We start from the raw sequence: 18,339 nt of genomic DNA, 5'->3' as shown, positions 1-18,339 counted from the left end.
GGATAGTGTCAGCTCCACTAGATAGAGCTGACCATGAAATCAATTCCATAGCTACTTTTATTGAGATTGGCTAAAATAACAGAATCTTGCAAGTTTAATTGTAATTGTAATCTGTAATCTTCTTATAGTCCTTCTTATAGTTCAATGAATTAGGGAGGCATCTATCTGAGCTGCTTTTGAATGGTATCTGGTTGTGGATTTAAAAAATGCTTCAACCCTTTTGGCTTAGGCAATGGATCTCCCTACAGATAAAGATGTATAACTGAGTATCATCTACATACTGATGATACTTTACCCCATGACCTCACCCAGTTGCTTCATGTAGATATTAAATATGAGCAGAGAGGGCACAGAATCCTGAGGGTAGAGATTTAGGGCTAGATATTTGCCTTCCTAACAACACCAACTGAAACCAGCCCAGATGGAAGAGAACCACCACAACACCATGCCCTCTACAGGTAGTCTTCACTTAATGACCACAATTGAGCCCAGATTTTCAGTTGTAAGTCATAATGGTTGTTAAGTGAGTCTAGACTAATTTTTACAACATTTTTTTACCACAGTTATTAAGCAAGTCATAGCAGTCACGATTCAAGATCGGGACTTGTGGTTTCCTTCGGTTGTTAAGTGAATGGTGCGGTTGTTAAGCAAACCAGGAGTTACTTTGCAGTACTGGGGGGTGGGTGGAGTGTGATAGTCCTATGTTTTCCATCAAAACATGACTATGGAAATGCTTCTGTGGCTACAGTAGTATTATTTTCAATTAATATTACTGTTGTTTTCAACTAGTATTACTGGTTCATTATTAAAAACTTTTACTGTAAGGTCTTCATTGGAATCTTTATTCTACAGTATGGTTCTAAACAGATTTAAAGGTACTGTACAATACTGTAACTTTTTTTCCTGCTGTAGTAAACTGCAGCTTTTGTTACTGTACAGTACTGTATATAAATCTGATTTTTATAAAACAACTGTTTTAAAAACAGTAAACCAGAGTTCAGTATTGTTAAATATAATTAAAAATTAGATAGTCAGTGGATGGAACACGCATGCCACCATACAAATCTCTACTTAAGTTAAACAAAAACTGGGAAAAAAGTAAAGGCAAGCATAAATACAATACTTACTTTTCCTGTACAGTAAGGCACACGCAAGCCTCCCTCTGCCGGCTGCTAAATCACAGGAATTAGTGCGACCATGTGACCAGCCTGCTGCCTTAGAAATCCAGCGTCATAAGCCTGGAGGACTTCCTGGTACCAAAGGGCAGTCATGTGACCCAAAATGGCCACTACTTCTGGGATGGCCAAATCTGGTCCACGTGATTGCTGAGGCCTTATGAGGGTCATAATTTTGGGCCCCAGTCGGAAATCTACTTTTGGGGTACCATCATAACTTTGAATGGCCTTAAAGTGGCTGGTTGGTAAGTGAAGACTACCTGTACTCCTAACTCCTGGCATCAGTCCAGAAGGATACCATGACTGACGAAAGCAAAGGCTGCAGACAGATAGTGGAGAGTGAGAGTTTTGAGGTAACTCTTCAATAAAGGATTTTATCCATGTTCAGTTTGATTCAATCTTCATTCTTGTCCAACAGCAATCTAGGCATGTCTTCTGCCAGTTCATCTTCCAGAGTTCCTTTGAAAACCAGGGAAATCTCCAGGATCTACACACAGAAGTAATCCACATAGGCACGCTCTGATCTAAGGCCATTAACACTTCCTTGCCAAGCCACAGCTAAGGCCTCAGTCAAACAGTACATCAGAGCCTTAAGAATAACCCCAAGTTATTTTTATTGTATGCCGCCCAGAGTCAATTCATGAGATGGGCAGCTATATACATTGGATAAATAAAAATAAAATAAAATACAAATAAAATAGTTCCCGTTGAAACTGAACAGGGTCCATCAGGCACTTGGGGTGGACCAATGAAATAAGTCCTTCGATGAAAAAGGTAGATACAAGTATATCTCCCATTCTTGTTTGCAAGCTAAACATGTCCAGCTCTTTTAACTGTTCCTCAGAGAGGCTTGTTCCCCAGACTGGAAGCTCTTCTTGAAACTCACACCAGCTTCTCCATGTCCCTTTTAAAATGCAGTGCCAACAACTTGGCACATATTCCAATTAGGGTTTAACCAGCACAGAGTACAATGGAATTATTATCTCTCATGACCTGGAAACAATGCTTTGTAAATCCAATCCAAGGCTACATCAAGCTTTTTAGCCACTTGATTATGTTCAGCTGGTGGTCCACTAGAATTCCCAGATCCCCTGCTAACAGGTCAGATTTCAGTTACTTTTAAAAAGTTCAAGCTCTTTGCCCTCTAAGATATTAACCAACCCCCAAGCTTTTTTCATCTGCAAATCTGATGAGCATCCTTTCCATTCCATCCTCTAGGTCATTTATGAAGATATTGACTAACACAGAGCCAGAGATGGAGACCTGAGGGGCCACACTTGATACTTCCTTCCAGAACAATTTATGAACATCCTCTGAGGATGGTTGCCCAGTTGCAAATCAACCAGGCCACAGTACCAACTTGCCCACATTATTCATCTGGTCCACAAGAATATCATGAGAGACTTTGTCAAACACTTTACTGTGATCAGGATATAACTACATCCACAGCATTTCCTTGCTCTACCAATACAGTAACTCTGTCATAAAAAGCGATAAGGTTAGTTTGACATTATTTATTTTTGACAAACTCATGGTGGGTCCTAGTAATGGTAGCATTTTTTCTAAGTGCTGGCAGACATGGTGCTTGACATTTTTTTCTAGTACCTCACACAGTACAGATATTAAAATGACTAGTGCATAATTTTTCAGGTCCTTCCTCTTCCTCTCTTTTAATATTGGTAATATGTTTGTTCTTCTCCAATCATTTGGTACCTCAGCAGTTCTCTAGGAGTTTTCAAAGACTGTAGTCAGTAGTGATAGTTACTGAATGTAATCAGTGGTATATCACTTCCATCAACTCCTTCAGTATCCTATCTGGCCCTGCAATCTGGAATTAATTTCAGGTAGCAACAGGCTTCTTACTATACTGTTTTCAGTACTCAGTTGCATTACTTCCTCCTTTTGCAATTATATTAGGAACTCTTTCCCTCTTCTGAGAGAAGACACATGCAAGGCAGTTGTTAAGCAATTCTGCTTTCTCCCTTTTCTTTGTTATTATTTCTCCACTTTACCTGTTGAACAGACCAATAACCTCTTTGACTCTTCAATTTTGGATACATCTCCTCTCAAATCCTTCTTATTATATTTTGCATTCCTTACCAGCCTCATCTCATTTTCAGCTTTCACCTTGCTGTCTCCATCTCTATAAGCTTAACCTATCAATTTGTATACCACCTTAGTTATCGGTCCTTGCTTCCATTTTTTTATACATCTCCTTTTTTGCTTCTCAGTTTGTCAGTAAGCTCACTATTCATCCATACAGTCTGGTCAAACTTTTCTCATTTTTCCTTCTGATGGGGATTGTTTGGGCCTTGTGTTCAGTACCCCATTTTTCGGGATCTCATATTCCATTTCAATTTGTTTATCCTTTAGGATTTCAAGCCATGATATGCTGTCCAATTTTTGGGTAAGTTCATTAAAATCTGCAATCCAAGATATGTACCTGACTTTTCCCAGCTACTCCTCCATGGTTATCTTGATTCCATGAACACAATGCTTTTCCCCAACCTGCTGATACCTTCAGTCCAACAACCAATTTTACTCTGTCAGGATTAGTTGAAGTCCACTATTACTGCTAAGGCCTGCTGTCCTGAACACTTGATGAATTGATTTAGAAAGGCATTGTTCATGTCCTCTGCCAGGCTAGGTGACCAGTCCTAAACTCCCAGAATGGTTTCACTTTGGTTTCTTGGCGCTTTTTACTTTTACTCAGATGATTTCAACAGGGCTTCCATATTCAGAGACAAGAATTTCTCCCTAGGCATGTGGATTTTTTTACGTAGAAAGCCACTCCCATTATTATACTGGGCAATTCTTAACACAAATTTTTAAGATGAAAAAAATCAATTTATAACTTAACATCAATATGTTTACACACATCACTCAGACCCCTTTCCTTATCTCTACAAAGAATACTAGCTGCGATAATATAAACAAAGTTTCTTTTTAAACAACCTCCTTCCCTCATTCAAAATTCTCATAAGTATACATAAGAACACATGAATATACACGGAAAAGCATTCTGAACATCTGAAGAAAAAAACAATGGGTAAAATAATTACTCCTTAAAAAACTACTACAGCTATGAAGCTTTGTATGTGTGGCACAGAGTTATGATGTTTACCAGTTTACTAAATGGAAAACATAAAACAGCCTAATCTTTACAATGTCAGCCTAAATACAGATGGTACTTGCCAAATGGTACAGTGCAATGCAAATTTCTAGAGATTCCTGGTAGATCATTTAACCTGAAGACCAATTATTTCTGTCTCTAATAATGTAAGTCTATGGACATATCCACAGAGACTGCTTGTTGTGACACAAAGAGACACTATTTACTTTTCCTTAATTACATGTCTTGACAACATAGCCTCCATTTCATTGCCAGGCTGCTGCTGAGGTAGACTGAAGCCAGTTCAGGAGGTTCTGGAAGGAAATTAGTGTTTTCCTTGCTATCATGGCAGACAGCTTCCCATCTGGACATTCCAGTGGTGAAAGGAAGAAGGGCCCCTGGAGGTGAGCAATTTGCTGGGCTCCAAATGGCCTGGAAAGTCTGCTGTGGGGCTGCCCACTCCTCCAGCCCCTGGACCTCCATAGCCATTTATGCGATGACTTCCAGAGGGACTAGATGCCTTTCAGCGCAAGTATTTTATTCTTCATTTTCTGGGATTCAGAGATGGGGATATTGATCTCATGTAAGACCAAATGCAGGTCTACCAGGAGGTCAGTATTTCCACTGGTAAGCAAAAACTTCCTGACCACAGCAAGGAGCAGAAACAAGGGGACGTTGCAAGGGAAATTAACATGATATCTAAGCCCACATCAATTCAACATGATTTCTGTCAATGTAAATCAAGTGAGGCTTTGGCCTTGCATATGAAAAAAATCAAGTCATAGGTTTTAAAATATACAAATGTTTAGAGGAAGATTTTAAAATGATTGCCTCTTAAGCTATCCCCAGCCAAAATAACTTCTTAGCTTGATCAGTTGTTTAAAAAATTATGATGTAATGTCCAGCCCCTGGAAGAAGAATGTCTACCTCCTGGACTCTGCATATATGGAGCTGCTTTTTTCCAGCGCTGGCTTGGAAAAAGGGAACCAACCGCTGCACTGAAAATGACCCAAATTACATTCTGTGAAGGCAGCAATACTGTTGGAGTCATTGTTGAGGCACAATAAAATGTAGCTGTGGGGCAGTGGCTTTTAGACTGGCATACTTTCCTCCCATCTCAACAATGGAAGAAACATGGCTATATGGAGGAACCTTATAAAGGCCAGTTGGTGAAATCCATAAGCAAGAACACCCTTCTGCTAGAGGCTAAATAGCAAGGGAGGAGTTTGCTTTTGTTCTTTTGAAGTTCCTTGTGGAAAAGGAAAAAGAGAAATGCATGGACTCTCTGCCAGGTTGTGGGATGAAATTCTCCAGGATGCAGGAAGAAATCTAATCCATACAGTGAATAACCTCCCAGAGTCCCTCCTTGTGGGGGGAGATGGGCAGTGATAAAAAATTTGATAGACAGACAGAGTGGTGCTAGAGTTTGATTTGATTGTTTCTTCAAAGCTAGATTTGTCTGAGGCCCAATTTCCATTTCGGATGGGACTACCCATTATTTCTTTTTTCACTCTTCTTCTGAAGCATGAGTATTTTCTTTCAACTTTGTTCCTACAACTCTCAATGAAGGGAAGAAAAGAAGGTGAGGACAACAGATACCAGCTGAAAACATTTAACTGCTGCATCAGCCATGCTTTCCTGATTGAGTGGGACAGAGCCTTATAGCTATAGTATCTAACTGTAAGAGAGACTTATAATTGAATCTAGTAGGAGCGTTAGGTAAAATTTTCCACTGGACATTCACACATTAAGGAATAATCATGCTGCCTAAAGAAGAAACACCTAAAAATCAAAAATCAATGTTGCATTGATGTGAGATAGATAGATAGATATAAAATTTCTAAAGGCGATACTGAAGGAAGATTACAAAGAACGTGCATTTATTTTACACATCTGTTTTTTGTAGCTTTATGTAAACTAAATCCTTCAATAACTATAGCCTTGGTCATGCAACATTCCTAAACATATGTTTTACATTAAGAAACTAAATACTGCCAGTAAACTCAATGAGACTACTCATGAGCTAAGATTTGGCAAATATTTAAGATCTTTGCAACAACAAAGCTGAAGGAAGCAGTAGGACAATATCTTCCACAGATAGTATAATTGAAATAACTTGAGTTATAATGTTAAAAAGTCAGATATGTTTTAAGACCAGTTTTATTTAATATAGTCCACCCTATACAGCTTTAGAGTGTTTTCCAAACACTACAATGAATATTAGGCTGGATCACAAGCTGTAATTGACAGTTGTCCCTACTTCATTTTATAATAATAAACTCTCGTATTCTTAAAGAAGGAGACCAGTTAAACACAAATAATAGCTGATCATGTAAAGAAATATAATAATGCATAATTTTTGGACATGGATGGGCTTTCTTTGACGCTGCCTTAGTCATTTTCAATCATTATGTTTATAGCAAACTTAGTTGCTAGAAGAGTTGAAGCCAAAAACAGGAGCACAAAGGAAAAAAGGAAGGGTGTGAGCATGCCTCATTTTTTTCAGATGCTGTTTTATTTTCCATCTGAGTAACATTTTAGGAGTGCTTAGCAGGTGCTTCCAATTTGCCCACAATCTGGAACAGGAGCTAGCTCCTGTCCTCGATGCACAGGTACCATAGCATCTGCCAACAACTGAAATGGTTCCTGCACCCCATTAGCTTAAAAGAAATAATACTTTAAAATATTTCCAAAAGCTCACGAGATAACAATGTGAAATCTCACATCACTTTGATATTTTTATGTGTGGTCACTGAAATCTCATGGCTTCTGATGATCTTGAGAGATTTTGTGCATGCAATGATGCTGGAAAAAGGTGCTGATCACTTGCACTAGCTTGCCCCGTTAAACTTTCTTGCCTTAAATTGGCTATGATGTTTTGTACCTGTAGAATCAAAGGTTGTGTTGTTAGTAAATGTCTCAATTGCCCCAAGATGAGAGTTCAGGAAACAAGGAGATTTTCCCTTTCGAGAGTTTAGAAAAGGTAGGAGGCATTAGGCAACCAGAGAACCAGGATATAAGATACAAAGAAGTAACAGCCTGTTTTATCCAGCCAGTTATTCTGTGCTTTCAGGTTGGGTCTATTATATAACTTTCTGCATTGCTGGAAATAGAAGCAATGGCTAATTTTATTGACAAGACTATTGTACAATGAATGCCTTCACTAGTCAGACAATAGAACATCCAATACACATTGAAACTATGGATGGAAGACTTTTATGTTTTGGACCAATCACTAATTTACTGTTTCCCCTCACCTCATCATTGAGGACCATCTGGAAACACTGCAATTTTATTTAATCTCCTCCCCCATGGGAGTGGACTAGCTACAAACCCATAGTCCTGTGATTTACTGGGATCAAGGAAGTATACCAGAATGGTCAAGATCACCATATAGAGAGAGTAAGGAAGGTAATCTTGATAGAGATATACAGGAACTGTTACTTAGGCAAAAGGGCTGAAGCATTTTTAAGTTCACAGTGACATAGCATTTGAAAGTGGCTCAGACAGATACCTCCCTAATTAACTGAACTATAAGAAGGATGAGGTGGTACAACACAATCAAACTTGCAAGGGTCTGTTATTATAGCCATTCTCAATAAAAGTACTTTTAGCCTTCCTGTGGAGTTGATTTTTTGATCTGGTCTACTTAGTGGGGCTGACACCATTTGCAGGCACTCAAACCTCATTCCAATTACCACTGTTCGAAAGTAATTCCTTCTGTTCTACCAGAAAAATACTCCAACTTCACTGATGTCTTTCAAAAGGAAGTGACAAATATATTGCTCTCCCACTGCTACTGTGATTATACTGTCCCTTGGTTCCTAGAGCTCAAATGCTTAAAAAATATCAACATCCTATGTCTACTTAGAGTTGGTTTGTTTAAAGGGAAGTATTAATGACAATCTGCAAAAAAGGTTCAGAGACCTTCCTCTCCTACCTCCATTCTTATATTTTATTTCTCAAGAAAAAAGATGGTACTCTGAATGTGATTCATGAGTCTTTTGAACTCTAACTGTTGGAGATCAGTACCAGCTTCCATTTATCTCTGATTTCCTGGAACTACTGCAAAAGGTGAGAATTTTTAATTAAATTAGAGTTGAGAGAGGTTTACAGTTAGATTTTTCTGAAGGAGGGACACGAATATTGATATGCATTATAGAAAGTTTAAATACACAATGATGCCTTTTGACCTTTTGAATGGTCTTTCAGTTTTGTGAGATTCATGACTGAAATATTTTCAGGCATCCTGGACTTTATATGATGATCTAGACAACATCTTAATTTTTTCAGAAACCTTAGTGGTCCATACTGAATATGTGTAGGAATGTTCTGAATTACTTTGCAAATACAAGCTGTATGCCAAGTTGGAGAAATGTGCCTTTGATCTCCCTGAACTGGACTATTTGGGCTACCCAATTTCTTCAGAAGGCATTTAGGTGGACCCTATGAAAGTTGGATTCTACCTTGTACTGGCAGGCCACCGGGAATGCCAAAGATGTACCATGCTTTGGGGGATTTTGTAGCTTTTACGGGCAATTCATATCTGATTGTTCAGAACACACCAGATTTCTCATTCAACTTACAAAGAAAAGGTCTCAATTTAAGAGGACACCAAGGCTCAAGAAGCATTCCAGGATTTGAGATATTTTTCATTTCCCAGCTCCTACTGGGCAGTGTAGATTTCAGTTGTCCTTCTGTGATGCAAGCAAATCCCTTGGACTTTGCATTAGATGCATTTGTTCTATAGGCTACTACTGATGGAGGGGAAGAACTATGACACTATACCTTTTATTCCAGGATCTTTATCTGTTGAATGGAACTATATTTTTAACAAGGAACTCTTGGCCAAAAAAGGACACTTCTGACATTAAAGACATATTTTGAAATTTTCAGTACATTGCATCTCTGACCCACCTACAGCCACAATCTTGAACCTGAAGAATTTTGCCTCTCTCACATAGACACAGACCAATTTTGATTACTGAGAACTTGGGAATGGGGGGCACATTCCTGACTTTAATGAATAAGTTCAAGCAGCAAAAAGACCAATATATATGGGCTCAGGTAAATGAACTTCAGAATGACTCCTGGTAATTCCTCTCCCTTTTCTTAGAATGGAGGATCACTAATCTGCTTCTGTGCTTTCTTTTTCTATCAGGAAAGAAGTCTTGAAATTCTGTCATGAAAATAAACTGTGGGACATCCTGGCATTTTAAAACCAAGCACCTTTTACTTTGGGATTTTTGGTGGCCTCACATCAAAATCTAAAGACTTATGTTTCCTCTTGTCACATCTGCCATCATGCCAAATTTTTAACTACCAAGCCAACTGAGTTGTTACCCCAAATTTCCTCTTTGAAAGGATCTTGGTATAACTGTCTCTGAATGTTATTACTGACCTTCAGAGTGTTAGCAGTCTGATTCGGTATTTTGGTAGTTGTAGATTTGTTTACAAAAATGACTCATTTTGTTCCTGGTAAGGGTCTTCCTTCTGCACCAAAAACTGCCAAGCTGTTTATTGATAATGTATTTCAGCACAGAAGTATGGCTAATCATCTGAATTTCAAATAGAGCAGTGCAATTTACAGCATGATTTTGAAAAGCCTTGTTCTTAACTGAATGTTAAGACCCATTCTCTGCTCATCATTCACAATTTTTCTACTCTAGAGCAATGCTTCATTGCTATGTCAGCTACCAGCAGAACAAATTGGCCTGACTCTGGCTGCATTTGCTTGTAACGAGTTAGTTCTTCTACTTGCATATCATCACTTCAGGTTTGTTATGGCTTTTATCCCCTCTGCTCAGCCAAGGCTACCCCTTCTGTCCCAAAGGCTTATAAATGTTTACAAGAGCTGCAGATAGCACAACTACTTTTCAAAGAACAGCTAGATTTTGCCAAGGCTTCTTACAAGTATGCTGCTGATCATCATTAATAGGAAAGTCCTCCTATTGTTGCTTGGGATTGTGGCAAAGTTTACATTAGTTTTTTATTCTCTTTGTTTCCCTCCAAGAAATTGGATTTGAAGTTTATTGGTCCCTTTTTTGTAGAGGGTTGGCTTAGCCCAGTGGCATTTTGCTTGCAATTGCCAGCCTTGATCAAAATATACCCATTGTTACACCACTTCCTGCTAGTTTTGGAATGCCTTCCCTTGCACTTATTAACCCGCCCCTTCCATCTGTTCCTATTTTGAGGGAGGAAGAATTCAAATGGAAAGTATTTTGGATTCCCAAAACAGATGGGTAGATTATAATATCTGATGCACTGATACTAACAGGCTATCCTAAAACAGTCCAAATCCTGGAAATCAGTTGGTTATGTGCACGCACTCCAACTTTTGTGTCAATTTCTTTTTCAGCATTCACAAAAACCAAAGCCCCTCTCCTCCCAACTTCCTGAGATGTCTACAAAATTGTCTTAATATAAATCAGCATGCAAAGATAGGGAATGGTTTGTCTGTTTTTCCTCAGCCTTATACTGTCAGCCACAATAGGTAGACCAGAAAATCAACTCCACAGGAAGACCAAAACTATCCCTCACTGAGATTGGCTAATAAAGGAATCTTGCAAATCTAATTGTGCTGTACTTCCCCTCTTTCTTATACTCCAGTGAATCAGGGAGGTGGTTGCCTGACCCACTTCCAAATATTATCTTGTTTCCCAGGACTTTAATAATGATTCAGCTCCCTTTGCCTAGGTTTGTTTGTTCACTGTTCTTGCATATTTCTGTCAAGGTAATCTCCCTTACTCTCTACATCTACCCCAATCTGCAATTTCAGACTAGATTGCCATAAAGGAAAAGGAGATGCTTGTCTCTGCCCCTAACTGGAATACTCATTCCTTGCCTTCTCCTGGTGCTATAGTTCTGGGGAAGGCCATTCTTCAAACTGCACTCCTAATGGGCTCTGGGAAGAGAGGTCCTGCTATGGAAGAATTGCCTGGCTCTTTTTCATGGATGGCTCTTTTTCTCTCTTTAGCCTTTTTGCCAGGGAAGGGAGGGGTACTGTTTTGCTGCAACCAACTTCATCTCTTGAGTGGGAGATGATGTGATGTTATGTTCACAGCCTGATAAAGATTCAAGAGACGGTTGCACATTCCTCAGTTGTCTGGGAAATGGATAATTGAGAGAAGTGACATTAGAAAAAAAAATGAAGTCTTCACTGTAATAAATAGAAAGATAAATTGGGTTCTAAAATGAAAATAATCTAGTTAGTGAAATTTCTGGTATCTAGCCTCTTTCCCCCTTAATAAACCTTGTTAAAGAAGACTCAGTGAAAATCTTGCTTTAACTAAAATTAATTGCCAATAGTCTGGATGATGGTATTATAAATATAACATTGTACAGGGATTATTTATATCTTCTAGCATCTTCTGATCCATAGTTTAACAGAATACCTGAGATACTGAGCACACACCAAATAAGAAGCTTAGAATCATTATCTACCAAGTAGTATGCTACACATACAGATTGAATTTATAGGCTCCATTAATATATCATGTTAAGCCATGGAGTGTTGTTACTATGTTTGCTGATCAAGCCATAAAGCCTGTTTCACATATGTACTGAGTTAGAAACCATGTTTACAAAACGTAAGGCTCCAGATCAGCATGCAGTCACTGACAGCTGTATGTGCAGACCACACCAAAAGTCACCAAAATGTACTTTTCAACTGACATAAGCAGAAAATTATTTAATATTATTAAATATATGAGGAGTAATTATAAATAATTTGAATTTTTATGATATTTGAATGTAACTTGTAAATCAAATACAGTTTTTGTTCTTGCCCTACCTATCTTTTGGAATGTGGTCCCTGATACGCCTTTCAAAAGTAAAGTGTGCCCCAGCACCCCCCAGTTTACATTCATGCCATAAACCATGTAATATTTCAGTATTTCTATTTATTATTTTTGCTTTTTCCACATTTGCTCCTTTAGTGTAATAAAGGATTTGATTTGATTTTTCCTGTTTCTGTTGTACTGATGTTAATTTAATGAATCCATCTTTGGGGAGGGGTTCCTTCCTGATAATGTTAAAACAATTCTATGTCTTCACTTGCAGTCTTTTTCATACAGCTTGTGTACATTTCTATCTTCCTTGCATGTTTTATTATTATGTTTGGGCTGTTGCATTTTATATATGACCCAGTTTGGTCTAATGGTTAAGGTGCTGGGCTAGAAACCAGGAGACTGAGAGTTCTAGTCCCATCTTAGGCATGAAAGCTGGCTGGGTGACCTTGGGCCAGTCACTCTCTTTCAGCCCAACTCACCTCACAGGGTTGTTGTTGTGGGGAAAATAGGAGGAGGAAGGAATATTAGGTATGTTCGCTGCCTTGAGTTATTTATAAAAATAATAAAGGTGGGATAGAAAATAAATAAATAAATATGTTGATATTGGAGTCATTTTTGGAAATTGATTGTATTTGCTACTCAGTAGATTCATAGTTCTCCTCTACCCATTAAGTATAATGGGACTTACTTCTGAGTAGACATGCATAGCATTGGGCTCTGAGAAATAATTATATATGGTCATTATACCATTGCTAACACAACAAATCTAATGGTGGCCTAAGACTTTTCCACAGTACTGTATATTCATATATATAATATAATATTATATATAATAATATGTGTGTGTGTGTGTGTGTGTGACTTAGTTTTGTATAGGTGTTCTAGCCAATCAAATGTTTCTTTTATTAGGACATATCATCCAATCCTCCTTCTCACTTAAGTTGCCTAATTCCTCAATTTTAATCATAACGTTGTGATATTTTTTTTTGGTAACTGGGCAAAATCTTGTGTATACAACATTGTATTTGATTGAAGCTGTTTTGATTACATATGAATGGATGCTTGGTACAAATAAGTATAAACGAGAAAATCAATAAGTAGTATTTGTGTGGGGCTACATTTTCCTTTAGACTGCTGCATTATTGACTTACCCGGATATCTGGGAACAATTTGATCCTGTTGGGCCTGAGGAAGTGGACAGGGTCCTCCAGACTGTAAATGCCACCACTTGTCAATTAGATCCATGCCCCTCCTGGCTGGTGAAGGCAGCTTGGGAGGTGACATGTGGTTGGGTCCAGGCGATGGTGAATCCACCCTTGGGAAAGGGGGTGTTCCCGGCTGCCTTTAAGGAGGCGCTGTGCACCCCCTCCTCAAGAAACCATCGCTGGACCCTACTGTACTGGACAATTTCCATCCAGTCTCCCACCTCCCCTACTTAGGGAAGGTGGTTGAGAAATAGTGGAGTTGCAACTCCAGAGGGTTCTGGATGAAACAGATTATCTAGACTCCTTTCAGTCAGGTTTCCGTCCCAGATATGGGACAGAAACAGCATTGGTCGCACTTATGGATGATCTTTGGCAAGAGCAGGATGGGGGTAGTGCATCCATCCTTGCTCTTCTTGACCTCTCATTGGCTTTCGATGCCATCAACCATGGTATCCTTTTGGGGTGGCTCAGGGAGTTGGGGGTGGGCAGCGTGGTTCTGCGCTGGTTCACCTCCTTCCTCCAGGGCCGGTCCCAATTGGTGGTGATAGGGAATGAGAGATCCAACCCATGGCCCTTCCTTTGTGGGTGGTGCAGGGTTTGGTACTTTCCCTGCTCCTCTTTAACATTTACATGAAATCATTGGGTGAGATCATCCATCACCATGGGATGAGGTATCATCAATATGCATATGATACCCAACTATACATCTCTGTCCTGGGTGATGTAAGTGAAGCTGTGACCACCCTCTCTCGGTGCCTGGAGGCTGTGGGGGCCTGGATGGGGAACAACAGGCTTCAGCTGAACCCTGGTAAGACGGAGTGGTTGTGGGTTGTGGGTTCCTCTTCATCTGGGAACTTACCATCTTTGGCTCTGGATGGGGTTGCACTGCCCCAGACAGACCTGGTGCGGAATCTGGGGGTCCTCCTGGACTCACAATTCCTGCTTGAAGAGCAGGTGGCAGTCGTAGCCAGGAGGGCCTTTGCTCTACTTCATGTTATGCACCAGTTATGCCCTTTCCTGGATCGAGAGGCTCTCCGGTCAGTCACTCATGCCCTGGTCATCTCCCATATAGACTATTGCAATGCGCTCTACATGGGGCTACCCTTGAAGAGTATCCAGAAGCTACAGCTGGTTCAGAATGTGGCCGCATGGGCTATCTTTGGCACCCCAAGAAGGGCGCACATAACACCTTTGCTGCGAGAGCTGCGTTGGGTGGCAGTTTGCTTCTGGGTCCAATTCAAGGTGTTGGTTATTACCTTTAAAGCCCTACATGGATGGGTCCAGGTTACCTGAGGCACTGTCTCATCCCCATTACATTGACCCGTCCCACCCAGTCAGGCAGAGAGGGCATGTTATGGACCCTGTCCATGAGAGATTGTTGATTGGCGGGGTCCAAGAAGTGGGCCTTCTCTGCTGTGGCCCCTGCCCTTTGGAACAGTCTTCCCCAGAGGTGAGTCAAGCCCCTTCTCTCCTGACATTCCGGAAAAAGTTAAGACCTGGCTCTGCCATCTTGCTTGGGGCAGGAAGGGGGGGTAGTCAATCCTGGAGGTGGCTAGTGCCTTGAAATGGTCCTCATATATTTATGAATCAAATTAGAATTTTTAACTGCTGTCTTGATGCCATTTTATATTTATATTTTATGTACAATATTTTGTTTTTATTATATTTTAATCTTTTTAGCTTTATTGGAAACCGCCCAGAGTCCCCCTTTTGGGGGAGATGGGCAGTGATGAAATTTGACAAACAAACAAATAAATATTGTCTCAAAACATTTTTTTCAGCCTTGGACCATAATTACATAAATACATACCCCCACATCCCCAATATTGTCTGTGTGTATATTTCAGCTTTAGATGCAAAAGTCTGGATTATATAGAGAATGTTATATATTATAGTAATTTTCTGTCCTTTTCTATCTGGACCCATTATAATCAGGTTTCAGGACGAGATAAAACACTGAAATGGCATTGATTGTGCTTGTGGATGACCTCTGGTGGGCCTGGGATTAGGGTGGGGTATCCATCCGGGCCCTACTTGATATCTTGGCTGCTTTTAGTACCATTGACCGTAGTATCGTTCTGAGCCGGCTGAGGGGGTTGGGAGTGGGAGGCACTGTTGTTCAGTGGTTCTCCTCCTTTCTCAAGGCTGGTTCCAGTCAGTGTTGGTAGGAGGGGGACAGGTTCAGCCCTAGGCTCCTTCTTTCTGGGGTGCCACAGGGCTCACCTTTCTAATTGCTACTTTGGCCATGGTTTCATGATCATACCATTTCAGCGTTGAAAGATCTATGTTAATTGCCAATAGCAGGTGGGAAGAGAGTGGGAAACTGCCGTTGTGCAAGTGGAAAGGAAACAATATATTAGTTTACTTGAATAAAGAAAACTATTTACAGTTAGTAGAAAAGTGGGACAGTCTATCTGAAAGATAAAAAGGGTTTGGTAAAAAAGCAAGACAAATATTTTTAAAAGACAATTGCTGTCAACCCAGAGCCCCATAATGTTTACCAAATGAAAAAGAAATTGCTAAGATCACTCAGGAAGAATAATATATGAGTGTGGGAATTAGTGGTTTCTAATAATATTTAAAATATCTGCATTATTTTCTAAAATTATCTGCATGTTTATTTTATCAGATTTGGTTTAAATAAGTCTTCGGTTGAAGTGATGGCCTATATGCCAGTTTGAATTCCTGTAATATGGTGAGATTGATTGACTAGTGACTGGGAAACAATCCTTGTTCTTTTATTGCTTTCCTGGTGTGCTTTAAACACTTTATAGAAGCACAGGATATAAAGGTTTATGAAAAATATGTGTTAAATATATTGCTGACTATCAATTCATGTGCAAGGAATGATAAATAGCTCTCTTCCCTCTCATATTTTTCTTTAAATTACAAATTCATGCCGACCTGTCATAATTACATATGTCATTCAAAGATTTAAATGCTTTACATTCTATGTATGTGACTTGATAAATGAACATTAGTCTAGAGTAGGTGGGACAAAGCTGCTATTTCACGGTACGGTGCAAATAGATTTTGATTTATGCCTTCATCTTTTGGTTCTAAATGATTATTGATTGCATAAATAAGTAGGTAATTCTTCTCTTTCAGAATTTTGCAGAAAACACTATGAATGAGCTCCTTGGCTGGTATGGTTATGATAAGGTTGAATTAAAAGATGGAGAAGATATTGAATTCAGGAATTACTCTACAGATGGGGAGAGCCGACAGCACATTTCTGTTCTCAAAGGTAAAATGACATTTAATGTTTGTTTGTTCATGCATAACAACTTCCCAAATTTACTTAGGTGAAAGTAGCCATAACAACTTCCCAAATTTACTTAGGTGGAATTCTGCTTTATTATAACAGAGTCTTAAAGGTGGCTTCATACATATTCATGATGGTGTCTTCTAGCAGATAAAAGGAGGAGCAAAGCACAGTGTTGAATAAAATAGTAATATGGGTCTGCAACAGCAATATTTCTAACTCAGATAACCAACTCTAAGAAACCACAATTCAAATGGCTATGTATGGGTATTGGCAAAATCAGGAGAAAAAGCAAACACATTTCCTTTCTTTTCTTCCTCAGGGGCCAAGCTCTTGGGAAACATTGTTGTACAGCCTTCTAGGGACTGGCCATAGGAGGGTCTTGTTTGAAAAGAAGAAAAATTAGTTGTACCTAAACATTTACTAGAAACCTGCAACCTCCTCTGCAAAAAACCTTAACTCAGATCAAAGTAGTGAAATTTTCTGTGTCACAACACAGCAGTCAGAAGTCATTATCAGCAGAGCACAGACTTCAGGCGTAACAATCATTTACAGCTTTGCATCTGTAGATCAGAATCCTTTGCCTTCCAGGCTTTGTCTTCTGCACAGCAATAGCTCATAGCCCTGCCTTTGCTTGGCTCTATGAGTCCTTTTGTTTCAGCATTTCTGTTCAGTTTTGGATTCTTCCATACTGAGGGTGTAATGCTACACAGTAATTCTTACTAACACCTTGCAACTTCTTGCACACTACAAATAGGTAAACAGGTGAAACCATACTGCTGGTCATGTCTGGTGCATCAGAGATGGGAAATAATCTGCATTCCTTTTGAGTTTTTTTCCTTATTTATAAAAATGAACTTTTAAAAAGTATCATTGAGCAATATAATTCAGTGTCCATTTTTTTTACTATCTCTGCTTGGTGTTTATGGCCACCACAGATTTAGTTACTCTTTCCATCCCTTCCACTTCATATAGCCACTATATGGGATTGTGAGCGGAAAAATGCCTATCCTCTTACTACTGCTGAAGTTCAAGTATACAGAGGATGAAGAACATACAGATCTGAGAACTTGTGAGAGATGGTGGTCTCTTCTTCAGAATCATATCTTAGACAAAGTTAAAGTGAGTAATGATGAGTGAGTGATAAGGAAATTCTGTCTGCTAATCCCAGGAATAGCCAAACAACTGCAACACAGTGTTCGGGTTTACATATCATAGCCAGCCATGTTTATTTTAACTATGGTTTGTCAGTGCGTGATGTTGGTCAGTTCACATGTCATGTAGCAAACCATGCATTACTATAGCTTTCTTAAACTATTGTTGCTGCTGGTTTTGCTGTAAACCTTATCTCTGTCAGGCTTATGCTGAGAACCAGAACATTTGTGATTTAAATTGCAGAGCTACACAGGTTTAAGAAAAAGTCAAGGTAACAATAACTAAGGATCAGTAGTTACAACAGATAGTATTTTCAGTCAGTAAGTGGGTAATGAAAAAAGAATTGAAAGAGTTATGACACCGGTGAGTTTTTCCAAGTCTCTTGCTTTAGCTTTAGACGCCTGTTAAGGGTGTCTCCTGTTGGCTGCATTTTCAAATCTAGTTGTTCTGGGCAGATACTGTAATCACTGTCTGGGTTCATGCATTGCATTAATACACAGGGTGGTTTGTGTAGTTTTGATTTAGTGTAATGCATGAACCCACTTTTTGTAATTTGTAATTAGCATGGGTAAACTAGGCTACTATCATACATTCAATACATGGTATTTAAAACAAATCATGCCTTACTGCAAAGTGA

General features: G+C 39.3%; 1 protein-coding gene across 2 annotated transcripts in view; it reads left to right on the top strand.

Moving 5' to 3' along the window:
- Positions 1 to 18,339, top strand: part of SOBP (sine oculis binding protein homolog) — a 191,149-nt gene that overhangs the window by 11,438 nt on the left and 161,372 nt on the right. For both annotated transcript variants that reach the window (XM_063311468.1, XM_063311462.1), the window contains exon 2: positions 16,391 to 16,529. In XM_063311468.1, the coding sequence (XP_063167538.1) occupies positions 16,391 to 16,529 (139 nt within the window). The remainder of the gene's footprint in view (positions 1 to 16,390; positions 16,530 to 18,339) is intronic.

The sequence above is a fragment of the Candoia aspera genome, chromosome 1, assembly GCF_035149785.1.
Source record: "Candoia aspera isolate rCanAsp1 chromosome 1, rCanAsp1.hap2, whole genome shotgun sequence".
In the NCBI taxonomy this organism is placed as follows: Eukaryota; Metazoa; Chordata; class Lepidosauria; order Squamata; family Boidae; genus Candoia; species Candoia aspera.
Note: the sequence above shows the minus strand (reverse complement) of the source record. Positions and strands in the feature narration are given on the sequence as shown.